Source organism: Ascaphus truei, chromosome 3, assembly GCF_040206685.1.
Source record: "Ascaphus truei isolate aAscTru1 chromosome 3, aAscTru1.hap1, whole genome shotgun sequence".
In the NCBI taxonomy this organism is placed as follows: Eukaryota; Metazoa; Chordata; class Amphibia; order Anura; family Ascaphidae; genus Ascaphus; species Ascaphus truei.
In genome coordinates this window covers 426427646-426454191 of record NC_134485.1, presented here as the reverse complement: position 1 = coordinate 426454191, position 26546 = coordinate 426427646, and the positions used below count along the sequence as shown (strand labels likewise).

At 50.4% G+C, this 26546-nt stretch overlaps 1 protein-coding gene across 1 annotated transcript in view; it reads left to right on the top strand.

The window, feature by feature from the left end:
• INPPL1 (inositol polyphosphate phosphatase like 1) overlaps positions 1-26546 on the top strand; it is a 163130-nt gene that overhangs the window by 61535 nt on the left and 75049 nt on the right. The window contains exons 3-12 of the mRNA XM_075592799.1: positions 3260-3404; positions 5489-5600; positions 7973-8113; positions 10051-10141; positions 11037-11126; positions 13584-13682; positions 14030-14174; positions 21493-21599; positions 24660-24762; positions 26037-26233. Coding sequence (XP_075448914.1) covers positions 3260-3404; positions 5489-5600; positions 7973-8113; positions 10051-10141; positions 11037-11126; positions 13584-13682; positions 14030-14174; positions 21493-21599; positions 24660-24762; positions 26037-26233 — 1230 coding nt within the window. The remainder of the gene's footprint in view (positions 1-3259; positions 3405-5488; positions 5601-7972; positions 8114-10050; positions 10142-11036; positions 11127-13583; positions 13683-14029; positions 14175-21492; positions 21600-24659; positions 24763-26036; positions 26234-26546) is intronic.

Genomic DNA, 26546 nt, shown 5'->3' with positions numbered 1-26546 from the left:
CCAGCCACGCGCACACTGATACCTACTCACCCACACACTCAGGTACACAGCCTTCGCGCACACTGACACGTACTCACCCACACACTCAGGTACCCAGCCATGCACACACTGATACCTACTCACCCACACACTCAGGTGCCCAGCCACGCACACACTGACACCTACTCACCCACACACTCAGGTACCCAGCCACGCACACACTGATACCAACTCACCCACACACTCAGGTACCCAGCCACGCGCACACTGACACGTACTCACCCACACACTCAGGTGCCCAGCCACGCACACACTGACACGTACTCACGCACACACTCAGGTACGCAGCCACGCGCACACTGACACCTACTCACCCACACACTCAGGTACCCAGCCACGCGCACACTGACACGTACTCACCCACACACTCAGGTACCCAGCCACGCACACACTGACATGTACTCACCCACACACTCAGGTACCCAGCCACGCGCACACTGACACCTACTCACCCACACACTCAGGTACCCAGCCACGCGCACACTGACACGTACTCACCCACACACTCAGGTACCCAGCCACGCGCACACTGACACCTACTCACCCACACACTCAGGTACCCAGCTGTACACACACTGACACGTACTCACCCACACACTCAGGTACCCAGCCACGCACACACTGATACCTACTCACCCACACACTCAGGTACCCAGCCACGCGCACACTGACACGTACTCACCCACACACTCAGGTGCCCAGCCACGCACACACTGACACCTACTCACCCACACACTCAGGTACCCAGCTGTACACACACTGACACATACTCACCCACAGACTCCAGTACACAGCCTACGCACACACTGAGACATCCTCACACACACACTCAGGTACCCAGCCACGCGCACACTGACACGTACTCACCCACACACTCAGGTACTCAGCCACGCGCACACTGACACGTACTCACCCACACACTCAGGTACCCAGCCACGCACACACTGACACGTACTCACCCACACACTCAGGTACTCAGCCACGCACACACTCACACGTACTCACCCACACACTCAGGTACCCAGCCACGCACACACTGACACGTGCTCACCCACACACTCAGGTACCCAGCCACGCACACACTGACATGTACTCACCCACACACTCAGGTACCCAGCCATGCACAGACTGACACCTACTCACTCACACACTCAGGTACCCTGCCACGCGCACACTGACACGTACTCACCCACACACTCAGGTGCCCAGCCACGCACACACTGAGACATCCTCACCCACACACTCAGGTACCCAGCCACGCACACACTGACACCTACTCACCCACACACTCAGGTACCCAGCCACGCACACACTGACACCTACTCGCCCACACACTCAGGTGCCCAGCCACGCACACACTGACACCTACTCGCCCACACACTCAGGTACCCAGCCACGCACACACTGACACCTACTCGCCCACACACTCAGGTACCCAGTCACGCACACACTGACACCTACTCGCCCACACACTCAGGTGCCCAGCCACGCACACACTGACACCTACTCACCCACACACTCAGGTACCCAGCCACGCACACACTGACACCTACTCGCCCACACACTCAGGTACCCAGCCACGCACACACTGACACCTACTCGCCCACACACTCAGGTGCCCAGCCATGCACACACTGACACCTACTCACCCACACACTCAGGTACCCAGCCACGCACAGACTGACACCTACCCAGACATGCGCTTCCTCGCTCAGACAATCCCTCTACTCTTTCCTAAATCTGTCTCAGCATCTCCCCGGCTGAAATCCCTCTCCTGGCTTCCTATCAAATCCTGCATCTCACACTCAATTCTCCTCCTCACTTTTAAGTCTTTACACACTTCTGCCCCTCCTTACAGCTCAGCCCTAATTTCTCGCTATGCACCATCCCGACTCTTGCGTTCTGCTCAAGGATGTCTTCTTTCTACCCCCTTTGTATCTAAAGCCCTCTCCCGCCTTAAACCTTTCTCACTGACTGCCCCACACCTCTGGAATGCCCTTCCCCTCAGTACCCGACTAGCACCCTCTCTATACACCTTTAAGACTCACCTTAAATCACACCTGCTTAAAGAAGCATATGAGTAGCTCTATGAGTGATAGTTTTACACCTCATACATAAGCTTGGCCCCCTGCAGACGCACTTACCAGAATTCCCTCCTACTGTCTCTGTACGTTCTACCTACCTACCAATTAGATTGTAAGCTCTTCGGAGCAGGGACTCCTTTTCCGAAATGTTACTTTTATGTCTGAAGCGCTTATTCCCATGATCTGTTATTTATATGATATGTTATTTATATGATTGTCAAACCCCCACTCCGTGAAACTGCCGCTTTGACAAATAAGTAATCCATAAGGCGCAAGTGCGCAAACTGGGGGGGCGCGGCGCTTGCAGAGGCCCCACGCTCTCCCGCAGATCATTTAAATTAAATGCCGGGGATCGCGCGAGGCCTCTGTAAGGTCCCATTCCTTGTGTCTGATGACGCATCGCCATGGCAACGCCGTGGGTCACATGACGTTGTAACATCAGAACGCCGGAGACAAGGTAAGGGGGGAGGAGGGGAGAGCAGGCAGGGGTGCGCAGGGGGAAAGGTTTGCGCACGACTGCCGTAAGGGAAGGTGTGAGAGCTCGTGCTCTAATGCAGGGGTCCCCAACTCCAGTCCCAGGGCCCCCCCAAACAGGTCAGGTTTTCAGGATATCCCAGCTGCAGCACAGGTGGCTCAGTCAAAGACTGAGCCTCTGATTGAGCCACCTGTGATGTAGCAGGGACTGATTGGGCCACCTGTGCTGAAGCAGGGACTGGTTGAGCCACCTGTGCTGAAGCTGGGATTGATTGAGCCACCTGTGCTGAAGGTGGGACTGGTTGAGCCACCTGTGCTGAAGCTGGGACTGATTGAGCCACCTGTGCTGAAGCTGGGACTGATTGAGCCACCTGTGCTGAAGCTGGGACTGATTGAGCCACCTGTGCTGAAGCAGGGACTGATTGAGCCACCTGTGCTGACGCAGGGATATCCTGAAAACCTGACCCTTTGGGGGGAAGGGAGGGTCTTGAGGACTGGAGTTGAGCCCCCCATCTCTAATAGATTGTTATTACTATAAATAACATGGCGGGTTATCAACGGTCTCTTCGTGTGTCCGGCCTCCGGTGACGCTCTCCCGTTATGAGCGGTCTCTTCGTGTGTCCAGCCTCTAGTGACGCTCTCCCAATCTCCCCCCCCCCCAGACTTCTCAGGGCGTCCAGGTGCGACGCTTCAAGACGCTGGGCGACCTGATCGCCCTGTACCTGCAGCCCAACCAGGGCATGGTCTCCACGCTGCTGTACCCCGTGGAGAGGGAGAAGGACGTGGCGGAGGACCGGGACTACTCGGGTACGTACAGTGTCGTGGGGTCGGCCACACCGACTGCCCCATCAGAGTCTGGCCCAGTACCAGCAGGGCTGGTCCGTTCATCACATGCCTCCGTACTGCCTACCAAACACAAGCTGTGCGGTGGAATTCTGCCTTCAGTGGGCAGCAACGTCTGCCGGGAGCCCGATCCATGCATCCACCACCCTTTTAGTGGGAAAAAAGATTGTTTATTAATGTTGTGCCGCTGTGCGGTAATGATACCGCTTGTTAATCCATATTCTTAAGCTCAGTACGTTCCTCTGGAAACCGCAAACCATTTATTTTCAAACATGCAGTGCATATATATGAACCATTCTATGTTAAACTTTTGGGAACCCCCTCACCCCCCCCCCCCCCCCCGGCGTTAACCAGGTATTTCGATTTTTGGTGGTTTGGGCAGTAATTCTTACGTGGGAGAAAAATATGGCCGCCGGGGTTTGCTTCACTTCCGTGGCTTATACAAAACCTCTTCATCGTGGGGAGGTACCCGTTGCAGCTTTGTGTTGGTGGCCATTTAGTTCCCTTTCTGAATTGCCCACAATGGCAACTGCCGGGGTCACTGGAGCTGGGAACCGCAGGAATTGCTGCATGACTGCCCCCTTCAGGTTCTGCAGCCCGGTTCTGTGTTCTAGAGCAGTCTTCTGAAAGTCTCTGTCCTGCTCCCACTCCCCACTGTTCTGGGCCGCACAAGAGGTTGTGGCTTCCGCGTGTGCTTTCAGTGAAATCCCCGAGCTGTCCTGGTTTTCTCTGGAACATCTCTGCTCTCCGTGTGTCCTTCAGGAGATACAATGGTTAGGCAGCCCCAGAAAGATACCGTTACCGTGTCGATGCTTTAAGCTTGCATGGAAGTTTACATTTGAAGCTGCTTTTATAATAACACATTTCACTTAAACCTGGATTCGTTCTTTTCTTCTTTCTCCACCATGATCTTTGGAGGCAGATAGAGTTTTATTGCTATCCACGGGAAAGGACGATCTGCCCAGCAGTGAACGGTTTATTATTCACCTGTTACATACTACACATTGTATCGGCACTTTTATTATAGATTGTGCACTTACTGAGTGATAGCCAAGTCCTGTCCCTAAAGCACTTTCATACCGATTTTGCACATTGTACGCAGTCACTAGCACTTTGCACGGTGTGTTTTACACCAGCACTTTAATTTAACCATTTACTGTGATTAGCGCTCCGCTTATTTTTTTGTCTGCATTATGTTGAGACTTTAGAGGTAAATTATATTGGGGTTTAAGAGCTGCATTTCACTTCATCATTTTTAGCGCCGTTTTTAAACATTTTTTATCCCAGCTTCAGCCCAGGAGGCTCAGTCAAAGACTGAGCTTCAGCCCTGTGCTGAAGCAGGGATATCCTGAAAAGCTGACCTGTTGGTGGCCCTTGAGGACTGGAGTTGGCCGCCCCTGCAACGTTGCAATAAAAAGATAGCCGTTGTCCCGTGACTTGTGCGTTTAATATCCTAGAATTCGTGTTGACTCTTAATATTTAAGTGGTAATGCGCCGCATACGTTGTTGGCGCTGCATAAATAAATCTAAGCGCCCATTCGCGTGTTCAACAGCCGTGCACATTCCAGTGTGGGCATGTAACGCGTGTGGCAGCACCGGAGTCTGGGGCTTTAATAAGGGCGTCTGGGGCTTTAATAAGGGCGTCTGGGGGCTTTAATAAGGGAGTCTGGGGGCTTTAATAAGGGAGTCTGGGGGCTTTAATAAGGGAGTCTGGGGGCTTTAATAAGGGGGGTCTGGGGGCTTTAATAAGGGGGTCTGGGGGCTTTAATAAGGGCGTCTGGGGGCTTTAATAAGGGGGGTCTGGGGGCTTTAATAAGGGGGTCTGGGGGCTTTAATAAGGGAGTCTGGGGGCTTTAATAAGGGGGTCTGGGGGCTTTAATAAGGGAGTCTGGGGGCTTTAATAAGGGGAGCCTGGGGGCTTTAATAAGGGGGTCTGGGGGCTTTAATAAGGGAGTCTGGGGGCTTTAATAAGGGGGTCTGGGGGCTTTAATAAGGGGGTCTGGGGGCTTTAATAACAGATTGCTGACATGCACCCTGTTCTCTTTCAGATGGGGAAGATGAGAAGCCTCCGCTGCCCCCTCGCTCCGCCTCTGCCAGTTTCTCGGGGGGCAGCACAGGTCAGAGCTTGGTACCCTGCGGGCAGGACGGCACCATAGAGAGGTACTGTCCCCGTGTCACCTTCCTGCTTCTGGGCCGCACCCGCTTCCTATCATTAACCAAAGATCGGCGCCCTCGCCGCTCTCTTCTCACCCTGCCGCGGAGGTGCCTGCGGTGCCCGGATGTTCAGAACCAGCACTGGCACGGATCTCTTGAGCGCGTTTATTCAGGCGAAGCGACGTTTCTCTCCGGCGATGGGACCTTTCTCAAGGCTTGCTGGCCCGAAACGCGGAGTCACCGGAATAAATGCACTAGGAAGATCCGCGCCGGCGCTGTTTATTCTCCCTTCTTTCTATCTTCAGACTCAGGGTGGTGGGTGGCAGGGGCAGAATGCTATATGCGCTGCCGGTTCCGTTGTACCGGGACCCGCCACTGTTACGGGCCCATCCTCCCGCAGCCGGAACACCCATTGTAGCTGAACAGCGTTCTACAAGCCCCGCTCCCTCCTCCCCTGCGCCCCTAAGCTCTACCCGCATCCCTCGGTGCCCTGCCAGAAGGGGATGATGCCTTGCTTTTCTGCGTCTCGGTTGCATTCCCGCATATCCTCTTCTTATCCTTACCCGCTGGGTTCCCGATGACTTCATAACTACTTTTACAAACAAAAACAATTTACCCGTAGATTTTTTTGATTGACCCCAAGAGTTTGGGTAAAGCTTGCAACAAATAAAAAGGGATTCTGTAGGGGACCCCGCAGATGGAGAGATCGTATATTGCGCACACCGTGGGAGCTGTAGATCAATCTAAAATTCATTTTAATTGATATTTAATTAAAAATATAGGAGACGTACAACAGTGCTCACGTTATTCTGAGAGTAGAATAAAAAAACATAAACCCTGAGTGTGACGTCGACCGACGTGATAATTATAGTGATAATCGGGCTAAAAATAGTTCGGGAGCAGCCTATGAGGAAGAGTGACGTTGTAATACGCAGGACAGATAATTCCTTCGAAGGAACTGTATATTTAGTTAGAGCTTCTGTCCTTAGTGCCTGGTTTGGAGGATTTGGTAGAAGGAGTCACCGCCCAGGACAGCTGGAATAGCCGGGTTGCCGGAGCAGATAGTGGTAGGGGATTATATTGGTGAGTGGCTACAACAATGGTAATTAATTAAGTGTAACCTGTGATTGAGCGACTGGTATCCGTGTTTCTGTGTCCGTCCCTTTTGATATTTGTTATCTCTTTTCTAGCTTGGGGGATAATTGGATAGTTGTTTGTATTCTTTTGTTACTGTCACACTCAGTTGTGATCATGTCTGCTATGAAGTTGGCTAGATATTGGCGAGCCTCTGGCATCTGAGAGTCACTGGTGAGAAGAAGGCCTGGTCCCCAGTGGCCGCTGCAGCGCAGACGCGCTCGAGCCGCGATGCGCAGCTGCCTTGGCCAAAAGACAAGTATTTTTTTCTTTTGGCGCAGCAGCCGAGCATTAGCGACATCACGGCGGCGGTTCAGCCAATGAGGGCAAACCAGCCGTGTGACGTCATGGTGGTGCCCCATCCACGCCCCACCCTCACCCTCCCGCCTGTCGGATCCCCTGCTCTCCACTCCAAGCACAGCCGCAGACCACAGGTCGCGGCTGAGACAGGTGCGCGCGCCACCTGGCACTCCGGCGCGCGTGCAGACGTGACCACTGCGGCCGTAGCCCCATAACCCATACCCCATACCCAGAGTAGTATTCTAGTATGAATACCAGCGGTGAGATGTAGAGAGCGAGTGAAGGAGGAAAGGGATATATTTCCGTGAGCCCGCAGAGTGCCGCAGGGATTTGAAGCTGGAGGTACGTGTGCTGACCGTGCAGCTGACAGAGCCTCGTGTGTAATATATGCAGGAAGGTGGACCCGTGAGAGATACAATATACTGACACAATTAACTATAATACTATCTCTGAACCACAGACCTCAGGCTTCTTTGGGAATTCCCTCCCAAGCTTCTCTGTTGCTCCCGGCTCCCGGCTGCTCGTGGCGTGGGATGTGACCCCTCGGAGATGCTTTGTATTTGCTGCTGGTCACCAAACGGTGCAAATATGGGAGGAGCTGGTGGAGGCACAAAAGCAGGTGCTACGGGTGCACCTGGAACTACTGATACCTGTCGCTCAATCACAGGTTACACTTAATTACCATCGTTGTAGCCACTCGCCAACATAATCCCCTACACTACGACTGAGCCGCTGATGAGCCACCCGTGCTGAAGCAGGGATATCCCTAATACCTGGACTGCTGGTGGCCCTACAGGACTGGCGTTGGCCTCCCCTGTGTGTTTTGGTCCCCTCTGGCCGGGAAGAGGTTGGGATGAAGGGCCCATTTCTGCTTTGTCCGTTCCCGTATATCGACACATTGTGCCTTATTCTCTGTCCTGACTTCCTGCTCCCTACTCTCTCAGCTCCACCAACGGGCTGACCACCGTGTCTCACGAGTACCTAAAGGGAAACTACGCGTTGGATCTGGAGGCCGTGAAGACCGGCGCCACCAGCCTGCCTCACCTCAACAAAACGCTGGTCACCTCCTGCAAAAGGCTGCACGGGTAAATAAAACATGGCAGCCAGGGACAATATTGCCGCCTGCAGGTGGGGGAGGAAGGTGGGCGCCAGTGGGTGGGAAAAACATGAAATGGCTTTGGCTACAAAACTCTTGGCCAACTGCGTGGTTAAAACATGGCCGCCTTTGGTGGCCGTTCATGCTCACCTGCGGGTGACACAAAATATGGCCGTCTTACAACACTCATAACAGCAAGTTTTACGGAAACCCAAAACCTCAGCGCGTCCCTGTCTGCCAGAGAGAAAGGGATTGAGTGTCCACAAAATAATGTGGTTATTTCTGCATCAATTTGACTACATTGGGGATAATTACTCTGCGATTTTACCATGAAAGGGTGAACATGGAAATAAAGGCAATGTGTAAACCCCCCCTCCCCCCCCCAAAACCCAGGGATTTAGAGAGGCAATTTTGCCTTCTACAGAGTTAAAACAAGAAACAAAGAAGTCCAGAGCAACATCCAATGTGACAAAAATACACTGTGAAATACCTATATATCTCTTGAAAAAAGGGTCATTTGTATTGTATGTCTTTATTTATATAGCGCCAAAAGTGGACTCAGCGCTTCACAAAGAATACAGTACGGGGAATTATAATAATACAATAAATGCAGCAAAAATCAGACAATAGGAAAGGAAATCCCTGCCCCGAAGAGCTTACAATCTAAGAGGTTTGTGGGGAAACTTGCAGAGAGAGCAGGTGAGGGAGTAAGTGCTGTAGATGGTGTGCTTGGCCACAATGGGTGGTATAAGTGACTGTGGGACTGTAGCCATGAATGTAGGCTATAGGGATGCTTTGTGGGGCGAGTTTTAAGGTTAGTCAGTGTTAAATGAAAAGGCTAACACCATTTACAGGGGAAGAGATGGCAGGGAGGCGTGGGTGAGATCAGGTGTGTATGTCTGGGTTCAGTCTTAGGGGAGATCCCCAGCAGCAGGAAGGAATAGATAGAGGGTGTGAATAGAGGATTTGTGGGGGTGTTTTTTATTGAGGGGTAAAGAAGTTGTTGGGAGAGAGGTGTATAAATAATGGTGCAGTGGGGAGTGGGGATGTTGGAGAGAACAGGGATGTTCACAAAGGAGCGAGGAAACAGTAAGAAGAAATAGGGAGGGCATAGTGAGATACAGGAGGAGAGACTGGTCAGGTATTGGAGGCTAGTTAACCCTTTGGCCAAAGCGTTTAAAGCCTGCGAGCCACTTTCAAGGCATGACCATAATATCGCAGGTCCTAGCACTAACTGATTAAAATCCTTATTTACCTCTATAATTAGAGGAAGGCTGGTCCTGGCATTGAACCTGTCGCAACCAGCTGCGTGAAAAGAAAACCTGCTTACTTGGACAGTGGGGAGGGGGCGAGCTACAGAGTTAATCTCTAAATTTGAGGCAAGGGAATCCATTGCTGTCCCGTTTGGCAATGATCGGGTGAATCGAGCACCCCCCCAAGTAATCGTGCAGATGTGAGGAAATGCTCATCTGCAAAACCGGAACTAATGGCATTGAGCGGTGTCTGTCATTTTCTTAAACAAGAGGATTTGCCTGGCATTTAATTTGTAACGTGGCGGGCAAATTCTCCAGGCCAGGGGTGGGCAACTCCAGTCCTCAAGGGCCACCAACAGGTCAGGTTTGAAGGATATCCCTGCTTCAGCACAGGTGGCTCAATCAGTGGCTCACTCATTATGACTAAGCCACTGATTGAGCCACCTGGGCTGAAGCAGGGATATCCTGAAAACCTGACCTGTTGGTGGCCCTTGAGATCTGGAGTTGGCCACCTCTGCTCTAGGGCACATACGCGTGTTCAAAATGGAAGGGTGTGTGTGCTCACTTGCATGGCATTACCCAGAATCCCTGTTTGCAGTTTAACCTCTGTATTACATGTGACAACGGGGGTGAGTTTCAGCTGTCCACTGTTTGTCCCGTGTCCTTCTCGCAGGGAGGTAGATAAAGTGTTATCAGGGCTGGAGATTCTCTCCAAGATCTTCGACCAACAAAGCTCTCCCATGGTGTCCAAGCTTCTCCAGCAGGTAAGGATGTGACATTTGGCGACGGCTCTTCTGCTGCTGACCCCTCCAGGTTCATACCTTGTGTGGGGAAATGTGGGATGGCGTTGCTTCTAAGTTCAAAATCGAGGAACCGATAGAGATAACCGCTTGGCATCACCAGAATGTGTTACCTCCACCTGACAGCGATGAAGTATATTGAGGAGGGATGAGTGTAATGAAGAGCAGATCTCACCCCCCCCCCACCCCCTTCTTTTTTATTTATTTTTGTAAAACATTCAGTTTTTTAATAAGATGCTTTATGGGATGTTCAAATAAATAAGAAACTGAAAGTGACCCGGTCTGGTATGAAACTCACAAAGTGTGTATTTAAGACCAGCACCCTAACCATCCAACTCCCCCCCCAACCTCATTGGGACCAGCTATGCAGCAGGACCAATCTCCACGCTACATAAGGCCCCGTAACATCCCCACCCTCAAACCTTAATGGGATCAGCTGTCGATCTGCACCATACTCCACCCTGATGTATACTCCACAATGAGCTACTTTACCTTTCTGTTTCGACATTGTCCCTCTAGAGTGCGAGCTCCCACGAGCAGCGCCCTTCTTACCTCTCTGTATCTGTCTGTGCATGTCTGTCCTTCTTTGCATGTAACTGTTTATGTAATTATCAAATCTCTGCACCCCCATTGTACCGCGCTGCGGAATGTGTTGGTGCTTTACAAATGAACGATAATAATAAAAGTAACCATTACGCTGCCACTGCTTATAGGGGAAGAAACCTAATCCTCCCTAAGGGGGTATGACTCCCAGCCCCAGGGATCTGTCCTTCCCGGATCCCGCGCGCACACAGAACTTTATATGTTCTCGGGCAGTCCTCTCCTTCCCTTGTCAACCCCTCTCCCCTACTCGTTTCAGGCCGCCAGTCAGGCTGGGGAGCAAGAGCTGGAGAGCCTGGTCATCAAACTCTCCGTCTTGAAGGATTTCCTGTCGAACATCGAGAAGAAGGTGGGCCCCTCGTCCCAAAAACGTGTCGGGTTCGGAAATAATTCTCGTGTTGTGCATCGTTGCATGTGATTAATGAAACGGCACAAAAGGGGGGTGGAGGTCCCCACACAACATTGCATGAATACAGTATTTCTTTTCTCTTTAGAATAAGTGTTCTGTTTTTTTATTGTGCTATTTGGCTGGTTTTGTATGACTTTGATAACGTGTTTACATAGAGGATTTCAGCCAGTACTTCCTGATCTCACGTATGTAAATTTGTATGTGGGCGTGTATGAGTAACTAGGTATCATTTCTTCCATCTCTTTAGCTCTACAGGATTATTCCCTCTATTTCTGCCCTTCAGCCTTTATTCATTTCCTCCCCCTCTTGCCTTTTCATCTTTTTCTCCTTTTATATCTGCTCCTTTCTTTCTCTTTCTTCTCCCTTTCTCTCTCTGTTCCATTCCTTCTCTCTCTCACTCGCTGTTTCATTCTGTCTCTCTTTCACTCTGTTCCATTCCTTCTCTCTTTCACTCGCTGTTCCATTCCTTCTCTCTTTCACTCTCTGTTCCATTCCTTCTCTCTTTCCCTCTCTGTTCCATTCCTTCTCTCTTTCGCTCTCTGTTCCATTCCGTCTCTCTCTCACTCTCTGTTCCATTCCTTTTCTCTTTCATTCTCTGTTCCATTCCGTCTCTCTTTCACTCTCTGTTCCATTCCTTCTCTCTTTCACTCTCTGTTCCATTCCTTCTCTCTTTCACTCTCTGTTCCATTCCGTCTCTCTTTCGCTCTCTGTTCCATTCCGTCTCTCTTTCGCTCTCTGTTCCATTCCTTCTCTTTCACTCGTTGTTCCATTCCTTCTCTCTTTCACTCGCTGTTCCATTCCTTCTCTCTTTCACTCGCTGTTCCATTCCTTCTCTCTTTCGCTCTCTGTTCCATTCCTTCTCTCTTTCGCTCTCTGTTCCATTCCTTCTCTCTTTCACTCGCTGTTCCATTCCTTCTCTTTCGCTCTCTGTTCCATTCCTTCTCTCTTTTGCTCTCTGTCCCATTCCTTCTCTCTTTCGCTCTCTGTTCCATTCCTTCTCTCTTTCAGTCTTTGCTTCATTCCTTCTCTTTCTCCAATTACTTCTCTCTTTCTCTCTCTGTTCCCTTCCTTCTCTCTTTCACTCTCTGTTCCCTTCCTTCTCTCTTTCACTCTCTGTTCCATTCCTTCTCTCTTTCTCTCTCTGTTCCATTCCTTCTCTCTTTCTCTCTGTTCCATTCCTTCTCTCTTTCTCTCTGTTCTATTCCTTCTCTCTTTCTCTCTGTTCCATTCCTTCTCTCTTTCACTCTGTTCCGTTCCTTCTCTCTTTCTCTCTGTTCCATTCCTTCTCTCTTTCACTCTCTGCTTCATTCCTTCTCTCTCACTCTCTGTTCCATTCCGTCTCTCTTTCGCTCTCTGTTCCATTCCTTCTCTCTTTCTCTCTGTTCCATTCCTTCTCTCTTTCTCTCTGTTCTATTCCTTCTCTCTTTCTCTCTGTTCCATTCCTTCTCTCTTTCACTCTGTTCCGTTCCTTCTCTCTTTCTCTCTGTTCCATTCCTTCTCTCTTTCACTCTCTGCTTCATTCCTTCTCTCTCACTCTCTGTTCCATTCCGTCTCTCTTTCGCTCTCTCTGTTCCATTCCTTCTCTCTTTCACTCTCTGTTCCATTCCTTCTCTCTTTCGCTCTCTGTTCCATTCCTTCTCTCTTTCGCTCTCTGTTCCATTCCTTCTCTCTTTCACTCTCTGTTCCATTCCTTCTCTCTTTCACTCTGTTCCATTCCTTCTCTCTTTCTCTCTGTTCCATTCCTTCTCTCTTTCAGTCTCTGATTCATTCCTTTTCTTTCTCCAATTACTTCTCTCTTTCTCTCTCTGTTCCATTCCTTCTCTCTTTCAATCTCTGTTCCATTCCATCTCTCTTTCGCTCTCTGTTCCATTCCTTCTCTCTCTCACTCGCTGTTCCATTCCTTCTCTCTTTCACTCTCTGTTCCATTCCTTCTCTCTTTCTCTCTCTGTTCCATTCCTTCTCTCTTTCTCTCTGTTCCATTCCTTCTCTCTTTCTCTCTGTTCCATTCCTTCTCTCTTTCTCTCTGTTCCATTCCTTCTCTCTTTCTCTCTGTTCCATTCCTTCTCTCTTTCACTCTTGCTTCATTCCTTCTCTTTCTCTCTCCAATTACTTCTCTCTTTCTCTCTCCAATTCCTTCTCTCTTTCTCTCTCTGTTCCATTCCTTCTCTCTTTCGTTCTCTGTTCCATTCCTTCTCTCTTTCGCTCTCTGTTCCATTCCTTCTCTCTTTCGCTCTCTGCTTCATTCCTTCTCTTTCTCTCTCCAATTACTTCTCTCTTTCGCTCGCTGTTCCATTCCTTCTCTCTTTCACTCTCTTCCATTCCTTCTCTCTTTCGCTCTCTGTTCCATTCCTTCTCTTTCTTTCCCCCTTTATCATCCCTCTCTTTCCCCCCCCCCAGGCGCTGAAAGCTCTGCAGGACATGAGCAGCTCAGCCCAATCTGCCCCCATCCCACAATCCTCCAGAAAGACCAAGAGTATCCCTGTGCAGACCTTCGAGGTGAGGCCGCCCCCTGTAGTGCCCGTTTCCCCACTCACAGGTAGTGTTAGAGCTCAAGCAAACTAAGCAACTGCCGTCCGTGGGCGTACGTTGCCGTCCGTGGGGGGGTGTACGTTTTCGGCACGCAGTACCTTTGCCGCGCACAGGGTCCGTTGCCGGGCCGGGTGTACCTTACCGAGCGTGGCATTATATTGCTCTGTAATGCATTGCTAGCTGTTGGCAGAAGGGTTCACATTAGTGGTCACAAATGGTCCACCCTTGCCTGTCCCCGTCCCCCCGTCCCCCCACCTCACCGGGGCCCCTCCAGCAGCCCGTGTACCTCACACCACGCTCTCTCTCTCTCCCAGGTGAAGTTGGACATGGCCGACCTGACGAAGATCGTGAAGTCGCAGAAGTACACGCTGAGCGTGGACGTGGAAGGAGGGAAGCTGGTGGTGATGAAGAAGGTGAAGGAAGCCCAAGAAGACTGGAACACGTTCGCCCACGACAAAAGTAAGGAACAAGGCCAGCCTACCGTGTGCAACGTGATGCGTGGCAGCCAAGTGGCTCATTGTCATCGCATGGACTGTAGAAGACGTGGTCCTCTGGCGCGTGGATTGGTGGAGAAAATAATTATTATAGCTAGCGAGCAATGTTAGGCCTGGGACATAGTTGTTCTAGCAGTGCGGAGGCGCGCTGAGGCTCAGGGAAAGCGGTGCTTTCCCTGGCCTTACACAGCGCGCCGTCAGGGGGCGGGGGCAGGCCAGTGACGTCACAGAGCCGGTTCGCCCTCATTGGGCGAACCGCTCACGTGACCGGCCCTGCGCTCCGGCAAGCGGGGAAATTTCAAAACTCCGTCAGACACACGCTACCCCAAGCGTGCTGACGCGTGCACGAGCCCCTGCTAAAGCCGCTCTCATTGCGGCTGCAGGGGCTCAGTGCCGAGCAGCAGCACGGGTCAGCGCATAAGCGCTGACCATGCCCGAGGCCTTAGGTAGTACCTGGGCAGTGGGGATAATATATTTCACAAAGCAGTGGCACTTTTCCTGTTTGTAAGAAATGCCACACATTTTAAATACGGTGGAGGATCTCGATACAGTTCATTTTAGGAATACCATATATACATTATGTACGTTCTCTAGAAAGAAAGGGGACACAGCTGTTTTGTTTAAGATAGAAGTGAAACTAGGTTTGTAACCAAGATAAGAAAGTATTGGTTCTGTAATATTGTGAGGGAGAAAAAGCAGTGTTGCTCTGTGGCGCAGCTAGACATATGTGGACCCCTGGCAAAATACATTTCAGGGCCTGTAAAAGACGTGTTCAGAGGTACGCAATGGAGACTGTTTTAAGGTGAAATTAAAATAAGGCTTTATTGCGCCTGTAGCTTTAAACACAGCAAAACATGTAAATCAGCAAACAAAATCCACTCCACTTTGGAGTATATATACTGTACACTTGTAGTCCAACTCTCTCTTTAACTCTCTCTCTTTAACTGCGTTGTTACGATTCACCGGCCCAAATCATAGGGACATTTATATATATTATATATATATATATATAAAGACATAGATAACCGTCTTATAAGAAAAGTCTTATCTGTCTCTTGTAGGGGAAGGCTTCTTTGTTCTCCTGGTGAGCACACCTTGGTGCGATAAGGCAATGTCAGGATCCAGGTTTAGAAGTACTTTCCCCTGTGTCTTGCTGGCAGCATGCAGTCTTTTTTGGCAGGCTCAAGACGTCTGTGTTCCCTCTGCCAGTCTCATCTGTGAGACTCAGGAACCTCTCCTCTGTCTGTCTCCTTGTTCAGCTTACATGTGTGCTCAGGAGTCTTCCCTTCCTGTCTCAGGAGGAGCCTTTTCTCTAAAAAGCCTCCAATCAGCCAGGTGCTGGTCAATTAACCAGCACACTGCTGGATTAGAGGCAAGTTTTCTGAACAAGGATAAATCCCCTGTTACATACCTCCCCTGTTTGTGGGAAGCTCAGGCTTGCCACGGCCAAAGCCCATCCTTCCACTCTCATTCGAGATATCTCAGTGACTTGAATGAGAGTGGATGGAGGAGGAGAACCCTCAGTCCTGCTGGGATTGGAGCCCTTCCTCCAGTTTAGTAGTGTCTCCTCCAGAAGGTGCTTGAGATCAGCAGTCCTCAGTCGCTCAAGGAGAACTTTTTCCAAGTACAGTCTTTCTACTGACCACGTGGTCATGAGATTTCCCCTGTGTCGGGCGCTCCTCTTTTTGTAGGCAGACTTTATGGCGACAGTCGCAGAGCGTTTATGCAAATCGCTTTCTCTCGCCATCTTTCCCATGTGCTCCACTTTAGCACCAAATGTCCACTTCATTGTATCACAAGAGCGCCCAAGAACAGCCACCTGAGCCCTCAGTTCTTGAAGCTGTCTTCCTGCACTTTTCCCATTCAATGTAGTCACCAGTTCAGCTTCTTTGGGATTGAGTTGCGATTTCAGCTCCATTTCCAGAGAACGTCCTATCTTTTCAGCTTCCTCAGCTAAGGATTCTTCTGGCTTTGATTCTGCACTCCTACCTCTGTTTGTTGCCTGTTGGCCAGCTGCAGGTTTGGCTAGTGCTGTATCCTGCCATTCTCCTTTCAGGGTCTTTATTTCTTCCCTGTGCTTTCTCCGAGCTTGCTTCCACTTATCATTCATTATTTTGTGGAGCACTGTGAGCTTCTTCGCTTGGGCCGCAGATACTCGTCTCAGTTTCTGGACCATTATGCGCTCCCTCTTGTACCGAGTCACCTGGCCTCTAAGCTTAGCCTCTAGCGATGCTTTGGTGATGGTCAGGGTAGCCTTCAGTTTATCCTGGTGCTTTGCGAGGACATTCTGGGTAATCAGACGTTCCTGCAGCACTTGTATTGCCTTAGCAGCCTGCAGATTTTCTTCCTGCAGAGTTTGCTGCTTCTCCTCGACATTCTGGAGGTGTGTACGCAGACCTTGCAGTTGGTCCTGCAGTCGGTGCTCTGCTTCAAACTTTTCATCTTCCAACCGTTTCTTTAATTTTTCAAGCTCGTGCAGCTTTTCATTCTTTCCATTGACGTGGTCTGTCAACTCCGAATTTTCTTTTTTTAATCTTAAATGTTCTCCTTTTTCAGTCTTTGTACTATTCAGGGCCTCCTTGCAGTCCACCTTCCATTTTTGCACATCTGCTTGGAGGCGGGCTGTCTATTGGCGTGAGACTTCCATCTCCAGGTTTAGGGTCTGAAGCTCCTTCTGAGAGACTTTGAGATCTAAGTTAAGATGGAGGATAGTTTTCTTTGCAATGTCCAGCTCCTCAGTGAGACTGTGAAGTTCCTTTCTGGAGACTTCCAGTTCTGTGCGGCAGCTGTTGATCTCATGATGTGAGGCATCCAGTGCTCTGCGGAGTGTATAAACCTCCTTCTGAGATACGTCCACCTCTGTCCGGACACTGTTGACCTCCTGTTGTGAGGCATTCAGCTCTACGCGAAGAGTGTGAACCTCTTGCTGAAAGACTGTAGTCTCCTTCAGTGCCTCCTCATACTTCCGCTTCAGCTTAGCCATCATTTTATCAGATTGGCTCTGCTTTTCCACCATGGTGGCATTATTTGTGTTTGCAGCATCTAGCTCAGTCTTGAGATCGTCCAATTCTGTCCTGGCCAAGGAGTAAATTGTGAGCACATCTTTCTGTAGCTTCACGTTATTTTTCAGTCGCTCTGCGTAATCATCTTTCTTCAGCTTCAATTGTTCCCGGAGCAGATCACAGTCACGCCTGGCAACCTTCAGGGCATCCCAGGGCTGGTCAAGGGATCGTCACTCAGCGGTTCCGGCTCCGCTTCCCTGGGATGGTTGGTTGAGGGTTTCTCACTATTAGCACCGGACAGACACTTCTTTGGGGTACACGACTTCTGCCTTGGGCCCTCTGGATATTCGGTCATCCGCGGGATAACTTCTCCATTTTCTCTAGGCTGCAGGGCATTTCGGACCCCCTTTTCCTCCGCGGGATCTGCAGATCCTTCCTTCCTTCCACGGTAAGTGAAGAACCGCGTTTCTTTTTCCTCCTTTTTGTTTTGGATGACTCCGTCCCATCAGGAATACTGGGGTCTCCTTCTTTATTTGATACTTCCGCAGCTTCATTGTATGCGCCAGGCTTTTCTTGCAGTTGTGTTAGCTGACAGAAATATTTGGTGATCTGCTGCTCCCGCTCTTTCTCCTGCGATCATATTCGTCATCATAAAGAGCGGTCTTTTCGGTTCGTACTGAGTTCAGGCACCCCCACCATTCTTGGGGTGTTTTGTGGGTGTGACTCGGTTCGGGTTCCCCGTAAGAGATGTCTTCTTCCTTATCGGACTGGAAGGGCACCTCTTCCATGGGGTAGGGTTCATTACAGGAACGCTGCATCTTGTCCTCCATTTTGGGGCTATCAGGTGTAGTTTTCTTCCTGACCTCAGGAGGCGCTATTGCAGCTGTTGCCACTCTATTTGCTAGAACCCCAAATGGAGGTAGTCCTACAGGTGGGCATATTTTGCTTGTAGAGGTCGTAGCTCTCACAGGCCTCTCTGTAGACTTTTTCTTCCCTTGGGTAAGTTTTACAATATTAGCAGTACTGTGCATGCATTCACTCTCATCGTCTGAATAAGGCCTGAAGGGACACTGCTCCTTGTGGTGGGGTTCCTTACACCAGGAACAAATTTTCTTCCCTATTTTTGCAGGGTCTGTATTTGACTTCAGCTGGGCGGCCATTTTAAATTCCCATGTTTTTTTTTTTTCCACAGGTGTATTCTTCACCTTGACCTATTGGGGCTCTGTTTCTTTAAATACAATGCTTGCTAGCTGCCCGTTTCCTTGCTTCAGCAAAGGCATTTGCTTTACACCATTTACTTGCTATGTGCAATCCCTCCGCTTCAGCAACAGAATTTGGTTTTCTGCTTGAGTTCAGTAATTTTCAGTCTCATCTTTGGGTAATATGGTATTCACTCTTCACACTTTGGGTGCATGTTGTACTCCCAAGATACATACAGACTTTACTTGCAGAAAAAAATATTCTCTTTTTTTCACTTTTTTTCCACTTCTGGCGACTTAACACTCAGCAATTGGCTTTGGGTTACCCTTTACACAGTTCAGCAATCCCTTTTTACCCGGCGGGACAATTTTACACACAGCACTTGCTTGCTGAAAATTCCCCTGCTTCAGCAAAACATTTTATTTTTAAAGAAAATAATAAACAAAGCCTAGCTCCTATTATTGGAGCGCTAACTCACTTCTTGAACCCTGACTACGGCTGGAAGTCAAAGCCCCTATTTCAACAACCATATTACACATTGTGATAGGCAAGTAAGGTTTACCTGCTTCAGCACAGTCTTTCTCTCTCCTCTTGGAATCGGGGAAAAGAGTCCATTCGTGGTTTTGTGGCTTTGTTCAGTGCAGGATAGATTTCCTGCCTGGATGTGTATGCCTTTAATTCTGATCTCTGCTGCAGATGAATCTTTGTTTATGCTGCTCAGGCTGTTTGTAGGCAAAAAGCACAAAAAAAAATTTCACAGGCAATCTCCGGGGCCCCTTTTAACTTCAAGGGCCACCTCTCAATCCCACTTCTAACACCATATGTAAGAGACGTGTTCAGAGGTACGCAATGGAGACTGTTTTAAGGTGAAATTAAAATAAGGCTTCATTGCGCCTGTCACTTTAAACACAGCAAAACATGTAAATCAGCAAACAAAATCCGCTCCACTTTGGAGTATATATACTGTACACTTGTAGTCCAGCTCTCTCTTTAACTGCGTGGTTACGATTCACCGGCCCAAATCATAGGGACATATATATATATATATATATATATATGTATATATATATATATATATATATATATATATATATAGACATAGATAACAGTCTTATAAGAAAAGTCTTATCTGTCTCTTGTAGGGGAAGGCTTCTTTGTTCTCCTGGTGTCCACACCTTGGTGCGATAAGGCAATGTCAGGATCCAGGTTTAGAAGTACTTTCCCCTGTGTCTTGCTGGCAGCGTGCAGTCTCTTTTGGCAGGCTCAAGACGTCTGTGTTCCCTCTGCCAGTCTCATCTGTGAGACTCAGGAACCTCTCCTCTGTCTGTCTCTTTGTTCAGCTCACATGTGTGCTCAGGAGTCTTCCCTTCCTGTCTTAGGAGGAGCCTTTTCTCTAACAAACCTCCAATCAGCCAGGTGCTGGTCAATTAACCAGCACACTGCTGGATTAGAGGCAAGTTTTCTGAGCAGGGATAAATCCCGTTACAGGGCCCCATTAATATTAATACATACTGCTATTTTTTTCTCTCCCTCTTCCTTCTCCTCTCTCTCATCATCCCTCCTCATCTCTCCCCATCCCTCCTCATCATCCTTCCCCATCCCTCCTCATCATCCTTCCCCATCCCTCCTCATCTCTCCCCATCCCTCCTCATCATCATCCTTCCCCATCCCTCCTCATCATCATCCCTCCTCCTCCTCCTCCTCATCATCAGCTCTCTCCCTCCACCTCATCCAGCCCTACCTGTAATATAGAGACAGGCAGGGGGAGATGGTATGCGGCGGGCCCCTGGCGTTAAACAGAAGCCGGACAGAGGAATCGGCACTTGTTACACAGGCAGAGCAGGGCAGCACGAGGTGAGGAGCGCGCTCAATTAACAGACACCGGAAGTAAGAAAGTCTTCTGGGTCAGAGCGCTAGAGCGCGCTCCTCACCTCGCGCCAACGACAGGGAGGGATGTTAGTCAATGTTACCTTAATAGTATGATACATTGTAGCTGCTGAGTTTCACTGACTGAAGGATTGATTGAAACTAAAAGGCGGCCATTATGTTAGGCACACTATCAGGATTTTGACAGATTTATAACAGAGGCACCAAACGATTGCCAGCTTAGGTAAGAATGTAAAATTCGACATTGTCACACGCTTTACATGTACAAATAAGAAAGAAAGGGGTGAAAATCGCGTTGCTGCTTTCGTGGTGTTTCCTTGGTCAGTTGCCGTACGTTTCTGATGCGTTACAGCTGCTGTGGAAACTCATGTTGTTAAAGTTTGTAAGGCCTCATCTCACCTGTGGTGCATGGAAAAGCCTCACCTGTGGTGCATGGGAAAGTCTCACCTGTGGTGCATGGAAAAGTCTCACCTGTGGTGCATGGAAAAGTCTCACCTGTGGTGCATGGGAAAGTCTCACCTGTGGTGCATGGAAAAGTCTCACCTGTGGTGCATGGGAAAGCCTCACCTGTGGTGCATGGAAAAGCCTCACCTGTGGTGCATGGAAAAGCCTCACCTGTGGTGCATGGAAAAGCCTCACCTGTGGTGCATATAAAAGCCTCACCTGTGGTGCATGGAAAAGCCTCACCTGTGGTGCATGGAAAAGTCTCACCTGTGGTGCATGGGAAAGTCTCACCTGTGGTGCATGGAAAAGCCTCACCTGTGGTGCATGGAAAAGCCTCACCTGTGGTGCATGGAAAAGCCTCACCTGTGGTGCATATAAAAGCCTCACCTGTGGTGCATGGAAAAGCCTCACCTGTGGTGCGTGGAAAAGCCTCACCTGTGAGCCTCTGATTACCCCGAGGGAGCCCGGTTCTGAGGGTTACGGAGTACCACTACTTTTGAGTTACAACTGAGCACCATGTTCATTAACGGAGGGGTGTAAATACGTGTGACCGTGTACCTGAAACACATCAATTAACCCTTTCGCTGCCGCATGGGGCCAGCAAAGCATTGAGTCGGCACTGGGCTGTGGAGGGGTTAATAGACATGTTGGCAGCACCGTGTTACGGTATCCCCGGCCCTCGCTCAGTGCATCGTCCCCGGTCATTCACCTGAGAACCTCACCCTGTGCATCCTCGTCTCCCCCCCTCAGTCCGACAGCTGATCAAGTCCCAGCGGGTGCCCTACAAATTGGGCATCGTGTTTGAGAAGGAGAAGGACAAGACCCAGCGCAAGGACTTCATCTTCGTCAGTGCCAGGGTGAGATTGCGTGCTGCTCCCGTGTCCTGTGTATGATCTGCCGGTATTGTCATGGTAAACACGGGCACTGCTCCCTCCACATGCTGTGCCCGTGTGTTTTACGCCGGGGGTTGGCGTAAGTATAAGCTGCATCGTTAGTGCTGCATGTGAAGCGGTTTGTCTCCTGCCCTCGGACAGGGTGAATATTGTGTAAGTACAGGCGCTGAAGGAATCTGCTAGCGACCCCTCTTACACTGAAGGGGTTAATGGTGAGGCTCCCCCATTTATTGCTGCTGAGCCCCAATGTAACATCTGATACACTTCAACCCACTGTAGTAACTTACTACAACACGCTGGCACGCATCTCAGCACGCATCTCGACACGCTGACACGCATCTCGACACGCTGACACGCATCTCGACACACATCTCGACACGCTGACATGCATCTCGACACGCTGACACGCATCTCGACACACTGACACGCATCTCGACACACTGACACGCATCTCGACACACATCTCGACACGCTGACACGCATCTCGGCACGCTGACACGCATCTCGACACGCTGGCACGCATCTCGACACGCTGGCACGCATCTCGACACGCTGGCACGCATCTCGGCACGCTGACACGCATCTCGACACGCTGGCACGCATCTCGACACGCTGACACGCATCTCGACACGCTGGCACGCATCTCGACATGCTGGCACGCATCTCAGCACGCATCTCGACACGCTGCCATGCATCTCGACACATCTCAACACGCTGACATGCATCTCGACACGCTGACACGCATCTTGACACACATCTCGACACACTGACACGCATCTCAACACGCTGACACGCATCTCGACACATCTCGACACACTGATACGCATCTCGACACGCTGACACGCATCTCGACACACTGACACGCATCTCGACACGCTGACACGCATCTCGACACGCTGACACGCATCTCGACACGCTGACCCTCATCTCGACATGCTGACACGCATCTCGACACGCTGACACGCATCTCGACACGCTGACACGCATCTCGACACGCTGACACGCATCTCGACACGCTGACACGCATCTCGACACGCTGACACGCATCTCGACACGCTGACCCTCATCTCGACACGCTGACCCTCATCTCGACACGCTGACACGCATCTCGACACGCTGACACGCATCACGACACGCTGACACGCATCACGACACGCTGACACGCATCTCGACACGCTGACACGCATCTCGACACGCTGACACGCATCTCGACACGCTGACACGCATCTCGACACGCTGACCCTCATCTCGACACGCTGACCCTCATCTCGACACGCTGACCCTCATTTCGACACGCTGACACGCATCTCGACACGCTGACACGCATCTCGACACGCTGACACGCATCTCGACACACATCTCGACACACTGACACGCATCTCGACACACATCTCGACACACTGACACGCATCTCGACAAGCTGACACGCATCTCGACACACATCTCGACACACTGATACACATCTCGACACGCTGACCCTCATCTCGACACGCTGACACGCATCTCGACACGCTGACACGCATCTCGACACGCTGACACGCATCTCGACACGCTGACACGCATCTCGACACGCATCACGACACGCTGACACGCATCACGACACGCTGACACGCATCTCGACACGCTGACACGCATCTCGACACGCTGACACGCATCTCGACACGCTGATACGCATCTCGACACGCTGATACGCATCTCGACACGCTGACACACATCTCGACACGCTGACACGCATCTCGACACGCTGACACGCATCTCGACACGCTGACCCTCATCTCGACACGCTGACCCTCATCTCGACACGCTGACCCTCATCTCGACACGCTGACCCTCATCTCGACACGCTGACCCTCATCTCGACACGCTGACCCTCATCTCGACACGCTGACCCTCATCTCGACACGCTGACCCTCATCTCGACACGCTGACACACATCTCGACACGCTGACACACATCTCGACACGCTGACACACATCTCGACACGTTGTCACCCAATCTCGACACGTTGTAACCATACAGTGGCGAATTTCCCATTCCCATCCCATTAGGGCGGCAACATTTTGGGGCGGCAAATTTTCATTTTCTTTTTCGTATACAGAGGCCTCCGCTCTCGTCCCCACTTACTGCCGGGGAGAGCGTTGGGCCTCTGTACAGGCCTCTTACCTTCACCTGCACGCCGCCCTCCTCCTCCTGTAGCATCGCGGCGTCAAATGACACACTGCGGCGTCATGTGGTGACACGCTGCCATGACAACGCGACGTCACATGGCGGCGCTGCAGAAGGAGGCGTACCGAGCGGCAAAATGTTAAATCCGCCACGGCATTTAATATCATCTCTGACCTCCTGATCCAGGAGACCCTATGCGGTTTGGAAGCTGGTGCCCTGCAGAGTAATGTCGGCCCACGAATCTGTCCCGTTCTGCCTATTATAATCCCTTTATTCCCCACATGAAATAAGGAATCGGTAAAACTGCGCTTCTTTTCATCTCGCTCTTGCCGGCTTCGAGGTCCTGTTTTATAGGGCGCTGGGAATACCTTGGTTGTGTTCGGTTGGTCCTCCCTGGAACATGTCATCATCCGTAGTGTTGGTCTCCTGACTCCATGAGATGTCAGACCGGTCGGGGCTTTCCACGTCTCTCTTGTCTTCAGAAATGCCCAACAAATTAGTGGTCCCCGTGGCTGATATCCCACTATTCTTACATTCGGTAAACTCTGGGGGGAATCTCTATTGTAGAAACGACCCGTTGCACATTTGTGCTTAGAAAGCAGAAATTAGGGAGACTTCCTAAAATAAATGTGGAAGTGGGTAAATGAAAAAGAAGCAGCGGTTCTCACCACCCCCGAAATACCATTACAGTCACACAATGAGAACGCGGAGTGTAGTGAACTAGGAGATGGAAAGCAAGGTGTGGGTGGGAAGCTGGTGCTTGCCCGGAGCCTTACTGGCCTTGGCAGGAGCCCTGGGCAGGACGGCTGCATGTCCCGGGGGGGTTACATCCCTGCTACTCTTCTCCTCCCTGCACAGAAACGAGAGGCTTTCTGCCAGCTGCTGCAGCTGATGAAGAACAAGCACTCGAACCAGGACGAGCCGGACATGATTTCCGTCTTCATCGGCACCTGGAATATGGGTGAGGCCGAGCTGTCCGCCGGGGTCACCGCGGCGTCTATGTCACAGAGGCGGTCATTTGCTGCAGCCGCTAGATTAGGAAGGTGCAGGTGTAGATGCCAGAAGTGTTTGGAAGTGTCATCTGACTGGCTATATATATATATATTACGGTAAAATGAAAGAATGTTTAACATTTTGTACTGATTCGATCAGAATTTAAAACTGGTTTAGTAGCTTATATATTAATCTAACTAAATACGTTTTAGTGTGTGTGTGTATATATATAAATAATATATATATATATTTATTTTATTTATTTTATATACAGTATATAGTTTTTTTTGTACGTTCAATTATTTGTGAGTCATCTGTACACTCGAATTTTTACCAATTAAGAACTCTCATGTTCATTAAACCCTGCACAGCCCTTCTCCAGGACGATGCACGGACTAAAACTTCTGAACTGCAATTTTTGACCTAAGATTCTAACTTGCGAAAACACATCTCTAGGTCCCGGGGCACACGCTGTTTTGGGGGCTGGGGGGGGGGGGCGGGCGTGAGGGAGTGGGGGGAGCGTGAAGGAGGTATTATATGGAGCTGAAATAGGAAATCTGCAGATGATTTGAGTTAAAAGCCATTGTTTAAAATATGCAAAGTGTGGTCATATTTAAAATAAGTGGGATTAATGGCTCCGAAACCATAGACTGCCAGGGACACGAGCATGTCTTTCCTCCCCTCACTCCGTAGTGTAGCGCGTGTGCAGAATAGGTGATGGTTCTGAGAAGACAGGTACTTTGTGTAACGTCTTGGTATAAAGTCTACTGGAGGAGAACCGCAGGTGTCTACCAAATGGTCTAGGGGCGGCCAGCTCCATGCCTCAGGGGCTGCCAACAGGCCAAGCATTAAGGATATTCCTGCTTCAGCACGGATGGCTTGATTGAGCCACCTGTGCTGAAGCAGGGATAACCCTAATACCTTGACTGTTGGTGGCCCTTCAGGACTGGAGTTGGCCGCCCCTGCTCTATAGAATATAGTAGACTATACGAGGTAATATTGCTGCAAGGATTCCAGCGCTGCAGTGATCGGGGCAGAGATGCATTTCTTGTAAAAGTCACAGTGGCCGCCATTTTCGGAGGCCCGCAAATACTCTTCGGTCGCCATTTTCGGAGGCCCGCAAATACTCTTCGGTCGCCATTTTCGGAGGCCCGCAAATACTCCTCTCTTTTTTTTTGCGGCGGCGGCCGTGCCTTTTGAGGAGCGTGCCTCACCCGTCTCCTGTGGTGTCACCTCCCACAGGTAGCGTGCCACCGCAGAGGAACACCACGACCTGGTTCAGCTCCAAGGGTCTGGGCAAGACGCTGGACGAGATGACGGTCACCATCCCCCACGACATCTACGTGTTTGGGACGCAGGAGAACTCGGTGGCGGACAAGGAGTGGGTGGATTTCCTGCGGGGGGCGCTGAAGGACTGCACCGAGGTGGAGTATCGGCCGGTAGGTGCCGTGACCCGGGACGTGGGACTTACATGGCGTCAGGTAGTAAGGGAGAAGGGAGCGTGTTATAGGCATGAACAGGTCACAGGTCAGATAGGGTGTAAAGGTGCCGTCCTTCTAATAACAGCGATGTGTTAAATAGGGTCACATTGGGCCTATTAAGGTATTTGTTATGTCTCATTGCAAATACTGTAAGCTGGGCTGTAGGGTGGGTTTAATAAGCTGGGCTGTAGGGTGGGCTGGGCTGTAGGGTGGGTTTAATAAGATGGGCTGTAGGGTGGGTTTAATAAGCTGGGCTGTAGGGTGGGCTGGG